This window comes from Solanum stenotomum, chromosome 12 (assembly GCF_019186545.1).
Source record: "Solanum stenotomum isolate F172 chromosome 12, ASM1918654v1, whole genome shotgun sequence".
Taxonomy (NCBI): domain Eukaryota; kingdom Viridiplantae; phylum Streptophyta; class Magnoliopsida; order Solanales; family Solanaceae; genus Solanum; species Solanum stenotomum.
The window spans coordinates 48,636,732-48,654,005 of NC_064293.1; the positions used below are offsets into that span (position 1 = coordinate 48,636,732).

General features: G+C 33.0%; 2 protein-coding genes across 2 annotated transcripts; one reads left to right on the forward strand and one right to left on the reverse strand.

Annotated features, from left to right (window-relative positions):
• Positions 1–4,620: 4,620 nt before the first annotated feature.
• Positions 4,621–11,076, forward strand: LOC125846533 (ABC transporter B family member 15-like). Its single transcript, XM_049525995.1, has 7 exons — positions 4,621–4,912; positions 5,049–5,103; positions 5,401–5,579; positions 5,669–6,126; positions 6,850–7,390; positions 8,342–9,280; positions 9,395–11,076. The coding sequence occupies exons 1-7, from the start codon at positions 4,682–4,684 to the stop codon at positions 10,781–10,783; spliced, it is 3,792 nt and encodes a 1,263-aa protein (XP_049381952.1). The 5' UTR covers positions 4,621–4,681; the 3' UTR covers positions 10,784–11,076.
• A 788-nt stretch (positions 11,077–11,864) lies between these two features.
• Positions 11,865–13,163, reverse strand: LOC125846535 (signal recognition particle 43 kDa protein, chloroplastic). Its single transcript, XM_049525996.1, has one exon. It carries the CDS (start codon positions 13,051–13,053, stop codon positions 11,935–11,937), a length of 1,119 nt encoding a protein of 372 aa, XP_049381953.1. The 5' UTR covers positions 13,054–13,163; the 3' UTR covers positions 11,865–11,934.
• Positions 13,164–17,274: the final 4,111 nt, after the last annotated feature.

Sequence of the window (17,274 nt, forward strand, 5' to 3'; positions counted from 1 at the left end):
ATCTACATTTTCAGTTGATTTATTTGTCCTCAAATACCAAAGAGAGAAATAAATCGGTAAAAAATTCAATGTAGGTCCATATTTGTTGCAATCTCACATCAATGGATATTGATAGAAAATGTATGAGAATTTTCTCAAAAGAAATTAGTGAAATTGTTAGAAGATATTGAGGTTGAAAATAGAGAAGTCATTAGTGAAAATTAATGATAATCAAGCAAGAAATGAGAAAACACTAATGGAGGTGGAAGGTGGTGCATCCATTGGAGAGAGAAGGGAAAAAAATTAAATTTTAAAACTGATTTCCAACTCGATTCTGACGTGGCAATGATGTGGCGTTGATATGGCAATGACTTGGCGCGTGTGTAGTATACTTGCCACTGTGAGACTGGTTTTGTATTCTTAGGGGGGTATTTATTCACTTTAAATGAGATTAGGGGGGTATATAAACACCCGTGTAGTTGAAGTACTAAAGTAAGTTTTCGTGCCAAGTTCAGGGGGGTTTTTATGTATTTTCCCTTTTTTTTTCTTCTACTAGAATTTGTAACTTTTATTTTTATTTTTTTCGAGAGAGTATCATGACCACTAGAAGCATCATATATATCTTTATGAAATTATATTTATTTATTTGTTTGCTTTAGAATCCCTAAGTGGCAAGGTTATTTTTTAGTATATCATGTTCCCTTTGGTTGAGGGTTTTGCAAGTTGCTGGTTTCTTAGAAGAAGCGGAATAGTAATCGGTCTATTTTTATTTATTCATTATATTTAAAATATTTATTTATTTTTATTTTTTAAATTGAAATAATTATGATATAATTTATAATTTAATTTCTAATTTATTTTTATTATAAATATAATTATTTAAATGTATATGTTATATTTATTATATTAAAAAATAATATAATAAATTGTTATTTTATTTTGTACTCCTTAAAAATTATGTTAAATCAAATACTGAATGAGAAAAATAAACTAAGGGAGTAGAAACTAATCTTTGCTTGCTTTATTAAGTACTCTCTGTCCCTAATTAGTTATCCACTTTTGACTTGACACACATATTAAGAAAATAATTAATGACATAGTGAGTTTATCATTTTACCCCTATTAATTATGAAGTGGATGAAAAGTTTTACATTTTTCAAAGTAATTAGTCATTTAATTGAGGGTATAATAGGTAAAAAAATTGTCCTTTCTTAATTTGTCAAAATGAACAAGTAATTAGAGACAACTATAAAAGAAAAGGTGGACAAGTAATTAAGGACAGAGGGGAGGGAGTAGTAAACTTTTTAAAACTTTCTCATCGCTAATTGCACTAACTTCAATGATTGAAAATATGTGACTAAAGATTATAAATAATTGAGTCGAAAAGCAATATTCATTCATTGTTTGAAGAATCTTTTTCTTTATTTTCACTTTACTTGTCTTTTGCTTTGACATCGACCAGTCTATTTGTGATTAATAGTGTTAAATTAGGTCTTAGGCCTAACTCACACCCCAAAAGCTAGCTCAAAGGGAGGAGGATTGCCCAAACCTTATAAGGAGTCCACTCATCTCATTAACCATCGATGTGGGACTTTTGTCATTCTTTAACAAATAGTGAATACAAAAATGAATGCATATCCTATGGAAACTCATGCATATTTAATCCTAATGCTATGTGAAGAAGATATTAAAATTGAAGTAGTAGAAACCTTTGTTTTCTTCAGATGCAAATTTGATGGGATATATGTCTCGTAAATATACGACAAAATTACATATGTCGTATTTAATACGTTAGTAAGAAATAATTATATTTGCTAGTTAAATATAAAAAATATTCAATTGATGATTTACCTTATTTTGACTTCTTGCTCTTTAAGAGTCATTGCCAATCGTCTGTCGCAAGTTAATTTATACGCACAAAACAAAATGGAAATTTAAAAAGTATATAAAATTTGTTGTAGAATATACACCTATTTTGGATCTTCTGCCACTTATTTGATAAGTATATGAGCTTTTTGATAAACAAAGGTATTTGATATCCATTATTGATGAAAGATGAAAGATATTCTATAAAATTAATTAAAATGTAAAAAATGATTTGAATATTATAATTATTTTTTTAAAAAATAGTATACGAGCTTTTTAAAGAGCGCCTATTTTTAAAAAAAAAATTACGGGTACTTGTACAGCTTTTTGTGACATTCATTTGACTATCACCAAAATAAATTTAGCCGAACTTAGTGATATACTTTCAGGTTAAATGTGACATGGCAGACCTATCACATTTTATGTAAGACTTTTATAAAATTTCGGCCGTATTTAAAGTATGTAATAATCAAAGCAAGGTAAGATGATTTTAACGTGATAAAAATAAAAGAACATGCTCCTTCATTTAATAATAATTGTCCATTGTATTGAAAACAATTGTTTAACTGTATTTGTCTAATTTAAAAAATCAAGAGATAATTTATTTTTTTGTGTCTATTTTACCTTTGTTATTAAATACTCCCTTTGTTCAACGATAATTGTCCTATTGACTTTGCACACTTCTTAAGAAATTATAAATAGAAAGATAATTTTACTATATCACCCTTTGAATATAATAAATATAATCTCTTGAAAAATATAATAGAGAAATGACTATAATAACTGATAAGGGTAAATTGAGAACTAAGTGTAAAATTATGCATTGATTTCATAAAATGGACAAGTATTGTTGGATATTTCAAAATAGTATAGTGGACAATTATTGTTGGACGAAGGGAGTAGTTGTCTACCATACTATTTTGGGATGTCCAACAATACTCGTCACTTTGAATGAATAATGTTACACTTAGTTCCTAATTTATTCTTATCATTAATTATAGTCATTTTCTTATTACATTTTTCAAGACATTGAAATTATTATGTTCAAAGTGTGATACAGTAAAATAACCCTTCTATTTATAGTTTGTTAAAGATTGTGCAAAGTCAATAGTGGACAAGTAATCAAGTATTGTTCGACAAAGGGAGTATATGTTTGTTTCTGTCATTTTTACTATATGAAAAATTATCTTTAGCGGCAATTAATTAACGATAATAGCTTAATTGCCGCTAAAAATAAATTTTTAGCAACATTTAACTCTATTTATAAATGCCTCTAAAGCATATAGTGACACTGAATCTAATGAGAATTAACTACTGCTGATAAATATTTTATCACTCTTTGTTAATATATATATTTATTACTGCTAAAAAAAACTATTTTTGTTTTAGTCTTTGTAGACTATCCCTCACCTATATATAGATAAATTACTTCGAATTAGGCATAATATCCTTTTACATTACATAGTCAGCTCGTAAGTTATATCCAATATTTTTTATTTTTTTAAAAAAATAGTCTGCCTATATACTAACATTTTCCCCACCTAGAGTTGCTAGATGAAAAGTTAGGAACGCAAAGAAAATTAGAAATAATTGATGGTAGACTTTTGCTAAGTTTCTAACAGCCAGACAAAATATTTGTATTTTATATTTAGGTGTCTTTTGCTAAGTTTCTAACAGCCAGACAATATATGTGTATTTTATATTTATGTGTGTGTCTTTCTGAGTCTTAAATATATATATTCTCACCTTCGATATATATTGGTATAAATTATTAAACGTGATTTATTCCAAGTCTTAACCACGAGGACTCATTAGCTATCATAAACTTGGGCTTAAGTATGTCAAAGGGATATTTTAATAAATTTAATTAAGTCGAACACTAGTTATTATATTTATATTTATATTAATATTCAATAAAAGATGAACTACTCCAGCTATAAACTACAAGAGTGAAGGAGATCATTAGTGACGCTAAAAATATAAAATCATTCGAGCTACGAGCGTCATTAATGACGATACTTGAAAAAATTCGAAAAGTCAACCGCAATACACTCTCCAGCACATGTACATTGCATTTTTAACAAAATAGTAATAATGATATATTGGTAATACAATTATATTTTAACAGTTTTTATTAGTATTTCTTTTATTCAATACTTCAATCGGCTGATTTATGTCATTACTTATTTTTGAAAATTATTCCAATATAATCTTGAAATTGAAAAAATATTTGATTGATCTTCGGACGTTGTTTAAGATATTCATAAATTTTAGCATAAGTAAAAAAAAAGTGATTGATTAAATAATTATTCAAAAAGGAATCATGGAAGAAAATTTCCCATTCAATACGACTTAATATAGTTGTTATTCACTATTCATTTTATTTGTCGGCTTTTTGAGAGTCAAAATTACATAGATATTGACTAATATTTCATACGTATTCTTTCATCATCATATTAATATGAGAAAGACTACAATTAATTTCAGACGTTACAATTCAAATCAAATTATATGAATTTTGATCAACAATTTTCAAGAAAGATTATTCCTACTTCTAGTGTTTTCGGTATATCACTTTTAAATATTTAATTTGAAAGATTAAAGAAGTTAATTTAACTTTAAAAATTAGTCGATTCGAAATAATAGTTTAAAATAGTAGCACCAATCGTGCGAAGGCCTTTCATTCCGCATGACACTCAGGTCTCTTCCTCTATAAATAGCTCACATTTATTAGTTGTGTTTTTTTTTTCTATATAGTTATGAACTGTTTCGATATTTGTTGTGTGTTTAATAGCATAGCAACAAAAGGATAGTTTGAAGAAGCATATCAGAAATCATGAGTTGTAAGAGTAAAACGACGATCCAAGAGAAACGCTATGGTTCTTTTCGGTCAGTTTTCATGCATGCCGATAGCGTCGATATCTTGTTGATGATTTTAGGATTTTTGGGAGCGATTTGCGATGGAGTTTCTATGCCTGTGATGCTTATAGTCACCAGCAAACTCATGAACAATCTTGGTAATAATGACTCTTCCAGTACCGATAGTTTCACGCATCATATCAATGAGGTATATATATCTCTTTTTCTGACATCGAACTTACCTTTGTCGTGTGGAGGATTAATTTTCATCTGTATTACTAGACTGTAAGCCGTGACGATACCAATATGAACTAATGGTAACAAGAGATTTTTGTTGATTGCAGAATGCTTTAGCTCTGGTTTACCTGGCATGTGGACAATGGGTCGCGTGTTTCTTAGGTTTGTCTAATTTCTTTTTGCTACTTTTCAACGATTCATATGGTTTCTACTTCATATTTATTTTTACTTTATTGGAGTTAGGGATAATAAGGTGAGAAAATGAACCCATACCAAAAAGGATGAAAATTGAGATAATCAACTAATTGAACTATACAGAAGTGTATTTATTTTCAACTGAATTCAATATTTTTAATGAGCAAAGTGATAAAAATATCAAGTTTAAACTTTCTCAAATTGGTTTAGATAACGATTTCTTTTGCTTATATTATGTTTTATTAATTATGATATTCTTTTTAGAGGGATTTTGTTGGACAAGGACAGCAGAGAGGCAAGCGTCAAGGTTACGAATAAGATACTTAAAAGCAGTTCTGAGACAAGATGTGGGATACTTTGATCTACATGTTGCCAGCACCGCCGATGTCATTGCTAGTGTCTCTAGTGACAGTCTTGTCATTCAAGAATGCATTAGTGAAAAGGTTAGCTTAATTTTTCGAAATATATTGCTAACAGAATTTTTTCGTTAGACAATGTTTTGCTATTAATTTCGTCACTAATATATATATAGGTACCAGTTTTCTTGATGAACGTAGCAACATTTACTGGGTCATATGTGGTAGGATTTTTGATGATTTGGAAGCTGGCACTAGTGGGATTTCCCTTTATTATTTTCCTAGTGATACCAGGTCTTATGTATGGAAGGGCTTTAATGGGAATAGCAAGAAAAATCAGGGATGAATATGGAAAAGCTGGAATAATTGTGGAACAAGCAATTTCATCAGTAAGAACAGTTTATTCATTTGTTGGAGAAAATAAAACAATAGCAGAGTATTCTAATGCTCTTCAAGGAACAGTAGATTTGGGATTAAAGCAAGGTTTAGCTAAAGGATTGGCTATTGGAAGTAATGGCATTGTTTTTGCAATTTGGTCCTTTATGTCTTATTATGGTAGCAGAATGGTCATGTACAATGGAGAACATGGTGGCACCGTTTTTGCCGTCGGAGCTGCAATCGCCATCGGTGGACTGTAAGTATCTACTCGTTGATTTCATTTTATTTGTCTTACTTTGATTTATTCCACCTTTTAAAAGAGAGAATACAATATCTTTTTTGTGACTTTAATTTTAAATATTTTTTTTCTTCGAAATCAAACAAACAAATTGAAATGGTGGAGATACAGTATTCATTTTCATTCACAACTGAAAGGATTTTTGCTAAGATTAGGGATTAACTCAATAGAGTATATATTTTGGGATTAAAATTTATTCTAAAATTTATTCTATATTTGATAGTGTGTATTAGATAAAACTTGAGTAAACATTATGAAATTTTTCTCGATATTGTATTCATGTGTTATGATATAATGTTATTTTGAATCAAGCAATCTCTTAAATAAATGAGTAGTTTTTTTGTGGAAAATATTTGTTCATCTCCAACCATACATTGAGAACGTATTTTTCAATAAAAACGAATTATATTTGAGAACATATTTTCGAAAAAAATATTCATCATATAACTAACACATTAAATTCAGGAAGTTATTTCAAACTTCAGAAAAATAGGACAAGTTGGATAAACCTCGGAAATGTGTGATAATTCAATTTTTTGGACTGTTATTTATTTCCAAATAAGACAAATTCCTTAAAATTATTTATGTGCTCCGTAGTTTATGGTCGTGTTGTTTCATATGCTTTATCAGATTTTTGAGTAATTTATATAACATGATTTTTTATTTTTTTTTGCTGAACAGAGCATTGGGTTCTGGTTTGTCCAATCTTAAGTATTTTTCTGAAGCAAGTGCAGCTGGTGAACGTGTAGTGCAAGTGATAAAAAGGGTACCGAAAATAGATTCGGACAATTTGGAGGGCCAAACATTGGATAACGTGACGGGTGAAGTGGAATTCAAACACGTTGAATTCGCATACCCGTCAAGACCTGAAAGCATAATTTTAAATGATTTTAGCTTAAAAGTGCCAACGGGTAAAACTGTAGCATTAGTGGGAGGAAGTGGGTCGGGAAAATCTACCGTAGTAGCACTACTACAGAGATTTTATGACCCACTTGGGGGTGAAATTCTTCTCGATGGGATCGCTATTGATAAGCTGCAACTCAAGTGGCTAAGGTCACAAATGGGTCTAGTGAGTCAAGAACCTGCACTTTTTGCAACTACAATTAAAGAAAATATACTTTTTGGGAAGGAGGATGCATCTATGGAACAAGTAATTGAGGCTGCCAAAGCTTCTAATGCTCATAACTTCATCTGTCAGTTGCCTCAGGGTTATGATACCCAGGTGTGTGTTCCCTTTTATACTTTACCTTTATTTACTTTGTCCTTATCCTTACAAAATTGGCCATAGAATAATTGACCCGTCCAAATTTAAACTGGTTAGGTTAATGATACATTTGTTGACTTAACTAGACGATGAATAGATTGAAAGTGAAATATTATATTAAAAAAATAGTGTTGTTACTACTTTCAATTACTATTTGACACACTAGCACGAAGGAATAGTATTCTTGTCTTTGCTAAAAATGTTATCACGCTGATTTCCACTTTGGCCATAAGCAAGTCGCTGTTAATGGATAGTTTTGTTCCCACGATTTGAGTTTAAATGATTAATTCTTTAGTGTTGAAAGAATTTTAAAAGGCACTTAACTAATGCTTTATTGATTATAAATTAAATGTCCCAGTTCATCGAATTTTCTTAGCTATCATTTGCATGTTGTCAAACAAGTGGATTCTCCTGTGGAGTATGTCATCAAGTGGCTTTGACTAAATTAAACTAATCCAAAATTCTTTTTTTATAATGGTGCTGCAAACGTTTTTTGTCTCTCATTAGTTTAGGACTTTTTTTCTCAATCAATTGAAAATTATTGCTTAATATGTTACAATTAAGTATATTCCGTTATTCCTATTTGGGACATCACAAACAACAACATACCCAATGGAGTAAGATGGAGTGTACACAGACCTTATCCCTAGGGATTATTTCTGTTAGACCCTCGGCTTAAGAAAAACAGTATTCGGGGAGAACACAAAATTACTACTAATTAGTTCTTAGTTGAATACTTCGTTTTTATGATTCATGATACTAGCAAAGGGTAGAATCTCTAGACTCAATGAAGTGCAAACAGCATTTTACTCAACTAAGTTTATACTACCATATCAAAACAAAAATTTACGAACTTTGAACTCATAAAGATTAAATCTTAGATCTAACTCTCTGTGTGCGTGCGTACAGGTGGGAGAGAGAGGTGTTCAAATGTCTGGGGGACAGAAGCAGAGGATAGCTATAGCAAGAGCCATAATCAAGTCACCCAGAATACTCCTCCTGGACGAGGCAACCAGTGCACTCGACTCTGAATCTGAACGAGTGGTGCAGGAAGCTCTGGACAAGGCCGCTGTTGGCCGCACCACAATCATCATAGCCCATCGCCTTTCCACTATTCGCAATGCTGACCTTATTGCCGTGGTTCAAAATGGTCAAGTCAAGGAAATTGGCTCACACGATGAGCTAATTGAAGACGAAGACGGACTATACACTTCCTTAGTCCGTCTCCAACAAACTGAAAACCCCAGTGATGAAATCTCAATTGCACCAACCAATAGAAACACAGTTTTTGCTCCATCAAATTTAAATTCTGGATTCACCTCTGACCATGAAGTACAAAATACAAGCAGCCGAAGGCTTTCAATTGTGAGCAGGTCGAGTTCAGCTAACTCAGCTGTGCAAAGCCGTAGATTTGAACAAAATGCAACAATTTCCAATACTCCAGAACAAGTTTTTCCAGTACCTTCATTCAAAAGGTTGCTGGCAATGAATTTGCCAGAATGGAAGGAGGCAACATTGGGATGCATAGGAGCAATATTGTTTGGTGGAGTTCAACCAGTGTATGCTTTTGCAATGGGGTCAATGATATCTGTCTATTTCTTGCCAAGTCATGATGAGATTAAGGAGAAGACAAAGATATATGCTCTGTGTTTTCTGGGGTTGGCATTCTTTTCCCTTTTTGTCAATGTACTTCAGCACTATAACTTTGCAGCCATGGGAGAGAAATTGACTAAAAGGATCCGGGAGAGGATGTTGTCCAAGATGCTTACTTTTGAAATTGGGTGGTACGACAAGGAAGAGAATTCCACCGGTGCTGTTTGCTCTAGACTAGCTAAGGATGCCAATGTGGTACGTCCACTAGTACTGTTAGAGTTTAACTTTCATACACGAACAATGTAAAGAAATTTTTATAGAATCAGGTAAGATCAAATGATAAAATTTGCTGGTTATACAAATGTGCAGGTGAGATCTTTGATTGGGGACAGGATGGCATTACTCATTCAGACGGTTTCTGCAGTGACTATAGCTTGCACCATGGGCCTAGTTATTGCGTGGAGACTTGCATGGGTCATGATAGCAGTCCAGCCTCTCATCATAGTGTGCTACTATTGCAAGAGAGTGCTATTGAAAAACATGTCTAAAAAGTCCATCAAGGCCCAAGAAGAAAGCAGCAAGTTGGCAGCTGAAGCAGTTTCCAATCTCAGAACAGTAACAGCCTTCTCCTCCCAGTCCCGGATTCTCCAACTGCTCAAGAAAGCCCAAGAAGGCCCACTAAGAGAAAGCATACGCCAGTCGTGGTTTGCTGGAATTGGGCTTGGCACTTCTAACAGTCTCATGACATGTACTTGGGCTCTTGATTTCTGGTATGGTGGCAAACTCATGGCAGAAGGCCTCATAGGAGCTCAAGCCCTCTTCCAGACATTCATGATATTGGTTAGTACTGGGCGTGTCATTGCAGATGCTGGAACCATGACTAATGATCTAGCAAAGGGTGCAGATGCTGTTGGGTCGGTCTTTGCAGTGTTGGATCGATATTCTTTAATCGAGCCAGAGGACTCGGATGGTTACAAGCCCAAGAAAATAACAGGCAATGTCGAGCTGTACGATGTGGATTTCGCATACCCTGCTAGGCCCAATGTGATCATCTTCAAGGGGTTTTCAATAAAAATCGAAGCAGGAAAATCAACAGCATTGGTAGGACAAAGTGGATCAGGAAAGTCCACTATAATTGGTCTGATAGAAAGATTCTATGATCCCTTAAGTGGTGTAGTGAAAATAGATGGCCGTGACGTAAGATCATACCACTTGAGATCATTGAGGAAACACATTGCACTTGTAAGCCAAGAACCAACATTATTTGCAGGAACCATAAGGCAAAACATAGCCTATGGAGCATCAGAAGAAGTGGACGAATCAGAAATAATTGAGGCTGCGAAGGCAGCAAATGCACATGATTTCATCTCAGCATTAAAAGACGGATATGAAACTTGGTGTGGTGACAGGGGACTGCAGTTGTCAGGAGGACAAAAACAGCGAATTGCTATAGCACGTGCAATATTGAAAAATCCAGCGGTGCTATTATTGGATGAGGCAACAAGTGCATTGGACAGTCAATCGGAGAAAGTAGTGCAAGATGCACTTGAGAGAGTGATGGTTGGGCGGACAAGTGTGGTGGTGGCACACAGGCTAAGTACTATACAGAATTGTGACACAATTGCAGTATTAGACAAAGGCAAAATTGTGGAGAAAGGGACTCACTCTTCTTTGTTAGCTAAAGGACCCAGTGGAGTTTACCACTCTCTTGTTAACCTTCAAAGAGCACCAAACTCTAACAACACCTTCATCAGTTAATCTCATCATCAAATGATATGGGTTGATAATCCCCAATAATCTTGAAGCTAAACAGCCTCTTCTTTATCCTTGTTTTCCTACTTTCTTTCCCAAACAACTCTTTGGGAGATTTGTTGGCTGCTTGGAAATCTTTGTCGCATTTTAACGTATATATATTTTGGTATTGTTAGCAAATAGCAATACATTTAATTTAACTTTCTGTTTCATCTTGTAAGAGAAGAGCTTCATAGATAAATTTTTCGATCAGTATTAAAGGTAAAATCTTACGACCTTAATACTAAAAGACCCCAGAAGGCCAGAAGAGACTAGAAGTCCGGCATAGTGAAACGTATTAACAACTTAAACACTAATCAAGTAAGAACAATTGTCATCATTGAAACAAGTTACGCTAAAAACAGGAAGGGGAAATGCAGAGAGAGAAGCAGCCAGCAAAGTTCTAGGATCCAGAGGAATAAAGTCTCGCATAATGTTATTAGCTGAATCTTGAGAGATCGAAAATCAGGATTTTCACGATTTCAGTGCCTCCTATGGATTTGATGTCAATACGAAGCAACAGAAAACATCATCCATACAACCTCAAATAGCTTCTGCTTTCGATAGCTTCAGGAACCAATATTATATTGGTAAAAGCTATCAACCACACATCAAATCCTAACTCAACAAAATAAGTCTGCTAAAACCTCAGCTTCAGACTGCGTACTCAGAAGTCAGAATTCTAACACCAATACAGCTTCACACAAGGATGAATCCTCGGTGGCACATTAGCAAAAGTAATTCACAACTACCACCACCTTTTCACTTAAAACTATCTCCTAGAATCTTCTTCATGACCCTTCAGAGGGTTTTCCTTTCATTCAACAAAGATATCAATTCAATAGTTAAAAACATCCACCTCCACAGAGGATTTCGGACAATCACCAATAGAACGTAATATTTTGATTGGAAAATAGATTTAGCATCATTTAAGAATTAAGATATGCTAAAGGATGATCTTCAATTTTCCAGATTTGGATCACTAAATAGAAAATTATCCTCAATCTGTTAGACAACCTTGGAAGTACATACATTACCACAACTATAGTTCATAAAAGAAAAGAGCATCATATTACCACAGAAAAAGAAAAATACAAGCCAAAAGAGAAACCATGAATTCAACTTACTACTTTCTGTTGACCCTTTTCAAAATCTTCTATCAGAAGGGGGTCAACATTTTCTTCGGGTTCCCAAGTAGCCTCCTCAATATCAGTCCATTTAACCAAGTACTCGCCTTTCCCGCCCTCGCCCTCTCTCTTCTCCAAGATGCACTCTGCCTCTGCATATTCCAATCCAGCCTCAAAATCTCTCACCAAATCCTCAGATATCAGCCATGCTTTGACCCATTCATTATCCTCCCCATCCTTCCATTTCACTAAATACTCAACATTTTCACCTTTCCCTCTCTTCTCCAATAATTCCTCCACTTGTGCATACTCAAAAATTGCATCCTCCAATACCCTAATAACATTCTCTAATCCCAATCTCCTCGCGAATTGCATTGGGTTTCCTTTAGGTGTTTGATTCAAGACCGTCCTCGCTAAGCTCAGCGGCGTCTGCCCTCTGTAATCCTGCACCTCGGGGTCTGCGCCGAGCTCAATTAACAGCTTAGCGACCCCAGGCTTCACATAGCCGGCAGCCATATGCAGAGCCGTCAACCCGCCGCTCCTATCGCGGTAATTGACGTCGGCGCCGGCTTCAGCAAGCAGCTTGACGCAAGGCTCCGACCCGAGTCCCGATACAAAGAGCAAAGCCGTTCGTCCATCGTCATCAACAGCATCCACATCCCTGCCGTCCTCAGCTTCGATAAGTTGCCGAAGAGCCGATTCGTCGGGCTTTTTCGCCGCGTTCCACCAAGGGGTTTCGTACTCAGCGACAACGTCTTGAGCGATGAAATTAGAGGGAACCCAGGTAGGGGCATGTTCATCTTTCCACTCAATCAAATACTCCATTCCTTTCCCACCTTCAATTGCTCGACTCCCAATGATTTTGTTAACTTCTCCATACGTTTCGTCGGCATCGTAATCTTCAAATTCTTCTCGTCCTTCTTCTGCTACTGCTGCTGCTTGTTGCTGCTGGTTCTGAAGCGTGGCGAATACAAGTGGTAAATTATTACTACTATTCAGTTTTTTAAGTGGGAGATAAGACTGATGGGGCAGGGGAGAGAAGGTAGGGAATTGAGAAGAGAATTTGAGTTTGAGTCGGGAGAGAGATGAATTGACAAAGAGAGCATCCATGGGAGAAGTGGGAAGGAGATGTTCTGGCGCTCTTTCTTTTGAATGGCCATGAACATCTCCATAATCCTATGAGAAGGATGCCTTTAGGATAAGATAGTATATCTATTCCCTTCAGTAAATGACTGAGTTGGCGTTTACTCAAACTGACCAATCCTGGTATATGGAGAAAATTCGGTTGGAAGCGTCATCACCCCTGAATATGTCCTACAGAGTGCTATTCGAATTTAGTTGGAGAACTTCAGCTATCGGGTGGGAAATTAAAAAAAAAATGGAAAAATAACTTGAATACACAATTTTAAGTTCCTTATTGTCTAATTTTCCCTACTTTTTTAAAAAATTACTTAAATCCATTATTTCACTTAAATATCAAAACTGTCAGATACATAATTCACTTTTACATCCCACGTTCACCACTCCCTATGTCACTCTTTTTTTTTCTCCCTAAATTCACTCCAATATCTTTTCAGTTACAAATCATTATCCCAAATTGATTTTCAAAAATTCTCTCTCAATCCAACCAGTTTCAAATTTCGTTTTCTCCGTCCTCTCTCCCAAAGTTTGTCATATTAATTTTCATCTTTTTCCTTCCATTTTTATTTTGTTTCAGTTTTTTCTTCTTGATACATATGGATCCAGATNTGCCACTTCTTTTTTTTCTCCCTAAATTCACTCCAATATCTTTTCGGTTACAAATCATTATCCCAAATTGATTTTCAAAAATTTTCTCTCAATCCAACCAGTTTCAAACTTCGTTTTCTCCGTCCTCTCTCCCAAAGTTTGTCATATTAATTTTCATCTTTTTCCTTCCATTTTTATTTTGTTTCAGTTTTTTCTTCTTGATACATATGGATCCAGATCCTACATCAAATCTTTCTATTATTAATCGAACAATATACGACTCTAGTGATGAAAATTGGACAGAAATTAGATCAAAAAATCTGCATGACCCATTAAACTGGAGGAATCAGTCGAACAAAGATATGCCAGAATCGTCTAGATCAAAGGTTGCAAAAATCCCCCTAAAAAAGGAGAAGAAAAGCAGCACCTGCTATTTTCAGACCTTCATTGCCTAGATTATGTGTTTTTAATCTTTATTAAACTTGTTTGTGATTTATTGTGTTTGCTATCTTAGACTGAAATTCAATTACATGTGTTATATTGTTTATTGGGTTAAAATATGATACATGCAAAAACCCTATCTTAGTTTGATACATATTGATTTGAGATTTAGTCGGCACTAATAAAATCCTTGTTTATATGTGTATCGAAAAAAATAATACATGAAAAACCCTAATATGAAAAAGATGTTTGTCAAATTTAACAAAAAAGTCGTTGATGTATCAGACAGGGCATCCTTCTGTATAATGTATCAAGTTTTATAATAAGTTCAACTAACATTGATGTATCGAACAATTGAAGTCTAGTAGCATGTATTTTTTTATGTATCAACTTGTTTTTAATATGTATCATTAGTTGTTGTGTAGTGTGACTTGGTGTTTTTATTTATGTATTATAAGATATCATTATAAATAGTATGATTTTTCTTTTCATTTCGCAGTCAATCAAATATGTTATAAAAAAGGTACCAACACATGCCATAAGGTTTGGTGTCCCTTTTAACACAATTTTTTTGGAGGAGTTTCAGAAGTCTATAGGGGATGATGTAATTGAATTGTTCAGAGCTACAATTTTTGGACCCTGTTTAGACATCCCTAAATGTAATTTTCAGGGTCAANNTTGAACAAAAAGTTGATCAACATATGCCTTCTTTAATATGGCTAGAATATCATTGCCAATTTTATAGTATACACCTGGTAAAAAAGTAGTAATTATATTATGACGAAGATACTTGATTATTACTGACATCAAAAAAATTGAATCAATATATTAATTATAATTGCACCTACATGTATCCTTTCTTTGATTCAATATTAGGATTTCTTTAACATAAGAATATTATTTGTATAGTTGAAATATAATTAATAAGAATCAATCTCTATTCAAGAACATTTTCTTTCATATGAAAATTTGACATAAGAGTATAACTTGTATTGTTTAGTTAGTATAATTGCATTACAAAATATAATAAGAATCAATCCTTATTAAAGAACAAGGGACTTGATATAAAAAGTTAAAATATGTAAAAGATGTTAAAAAGTATAAGATCTAAATATCCTGAAAATTATACAGACAATTTCTCAAATCTCAAAAATCTTATTTCTATATCACGTTTCGTACAAATTATATTTTATGTATGTGAAATAATAAAATTGATAAAAAGAGAGTTGTAAATAGCATATCCATTATGTACCTGATGATGAGAAGTGAAGAGCGCACAATTGCCAAATAAAATCTAAAATGTAGATAAATAAATAAGAATAAGTTTGCAAACTCAAGAAAATCTTCATATATTAAATATATATTGTTGAGAACTAAAATGAGCATAAGAGGAATAAAGTAGTTACCAATCAACAATATATATTTATATATTCAAACTTTTATGGCATATAGCTGCTAATCTATATATTATATAAAGCTTAAAGATGAAAGATTAATGTGACTTGAGTTGTAGAATATCACTGCGCATGCACTATATATTACTCCAATTCTATTTGACAAGAAATATGAAAAGTTCACGCAACTTTTGGAAGCTCAAGGGAAAAAACAGTAAATGTGAGATATGAAATAGTAGGATTGTAAATTGAGTTCAAGTAATCTATATTAGGTTAATTAATGGGGAGATGAAAGATTTCTATCAATTAAATGTAGTTAAATTATTAATAAATAATTTTTTTTAAAATGATAAAATGATTACTCAACTTTTAACTATTTAATATTTTATTATTTACATGTTTTATAATATTTTTATTTAGTCTAGGGGCAAAATGGTAATCCAACTTTAAATGTTGGAGCTTCCCACTTATAATAATATATGATTATAAGATATCATTATAAATAGTATGATTTTTCTTTTCATTTTGCAGTCAATCAAATATGTTATAAAAAAGGTACCAACACATGCCATAAGGTTTGGTGTCCCTTTTAACACAATTTTTTTGGAGGAGTTCCAGAATTCTATAGGGGATGATGTAATTGAATTGTTCAGAGCTACAATTTTTGGACCCTGTTTAGACATCCCTAAATGTAATTTTCAGGGTCAAATCAGTAAATGTTTGTTGTTGTTAGAGTTAGAACTAGGCAACTCAAAGGTGTTGCATATTAGACATGCAAACGGGGGTATCTTGAAATTTAGTATCAAAGAATTTGCAATAATAACTAGTCTTAAATGTAAAGGCAATATACCAAAGACTTTGAATACCCAGAATCAACTCCTTGTATGCTATTCCGAAAATATTTTCCGCATTGGACATGTATGTTCACTATTGAAGTATCTAACTTTGAAAATATCATATTTTTTCCTACATGATGCCTTCATAGTCCAACCACATTAATCTGAAAAGCATACCAACACATAATTACATGTTATAATATATAAAACACTAATGTTCAAAGTAATCAAAAAATGATGTGCTTTTCAAAGACCAACACAATTAATTTAGTGTATTTTTTATATCAGATTCAAAAAATAAAAATTATTTATCCACGTATCACAAAATTTTGGAATGTATCGGCTACATGATTGTTGGGACTAAATTATTTAGTGTTTCAACAGTATTATCTTAACGTATCAACAATATTAACTCATTGTATCAACAATATTAACGACCAACACAATTAATTTTTATCAGATTCAAAAAATAAATAAATAATGAATCATGTATCACAAAATTTTAGAATGTATCGGCTACATGATTGTTGCGACTAAATTCTTTAATGTTTCGATAGTATTATCTTAACATATCAATGCTATTAACTTAATGTATCAACAAATAATGTATTATCAATCTATCACAAATCATATTCAACAAACTAAACAAAAATCAAAATCAAAGACTTTCTAATTAATAATGTATCATACATTAAAACAAAATAATTGTATCACCATTTACAGATCTAAAGAAACCAAACACAGTTCTTCACAAAACATATCAAATACTCACATACCTTTGTCTATCAGATCTCTTTACTTTGCAATTGAAGTTGTTCTTTATTTTATATTTTTCCATCACATTTACGAGTGTTGCTTTATCCTTATTGTCACGCCCAAAACTCGAAGGGCGCAACTGGATCCTAATGCCAAAACTCAGGCCCGAGCTAACC

Coding starts and splice junctions, on each gene's coding strand:
- LOC125846533 (XM_049525995.1), top strand. CDS start 4,682: ATGAGTTGTAAGAGTAAAACGACGATCCAAGAGAAACGCTATGGTTCT. Junction 7,391..8,341: donor CTCAGGGTTATGATACCCAG/GTGTGTGTTCCC, acceptor GCGTGCGTACAG/GTGGGAGAGAGAGGTGTTCA. Junction 9,281..9,394: donor TAGCTAAGGATGCCAATGTG/GTACGTCCACTA, acceptor ACAAATGTGCAG/GTGAGATCTTTGATTGGGGA.
- LOC125846535 (XM_049525996.1), bottom strand. CDS start 13,053: ATGGATGCTCTCTTTGTCAATTCATCTCTCTCCCGACTCAAACTCAAA.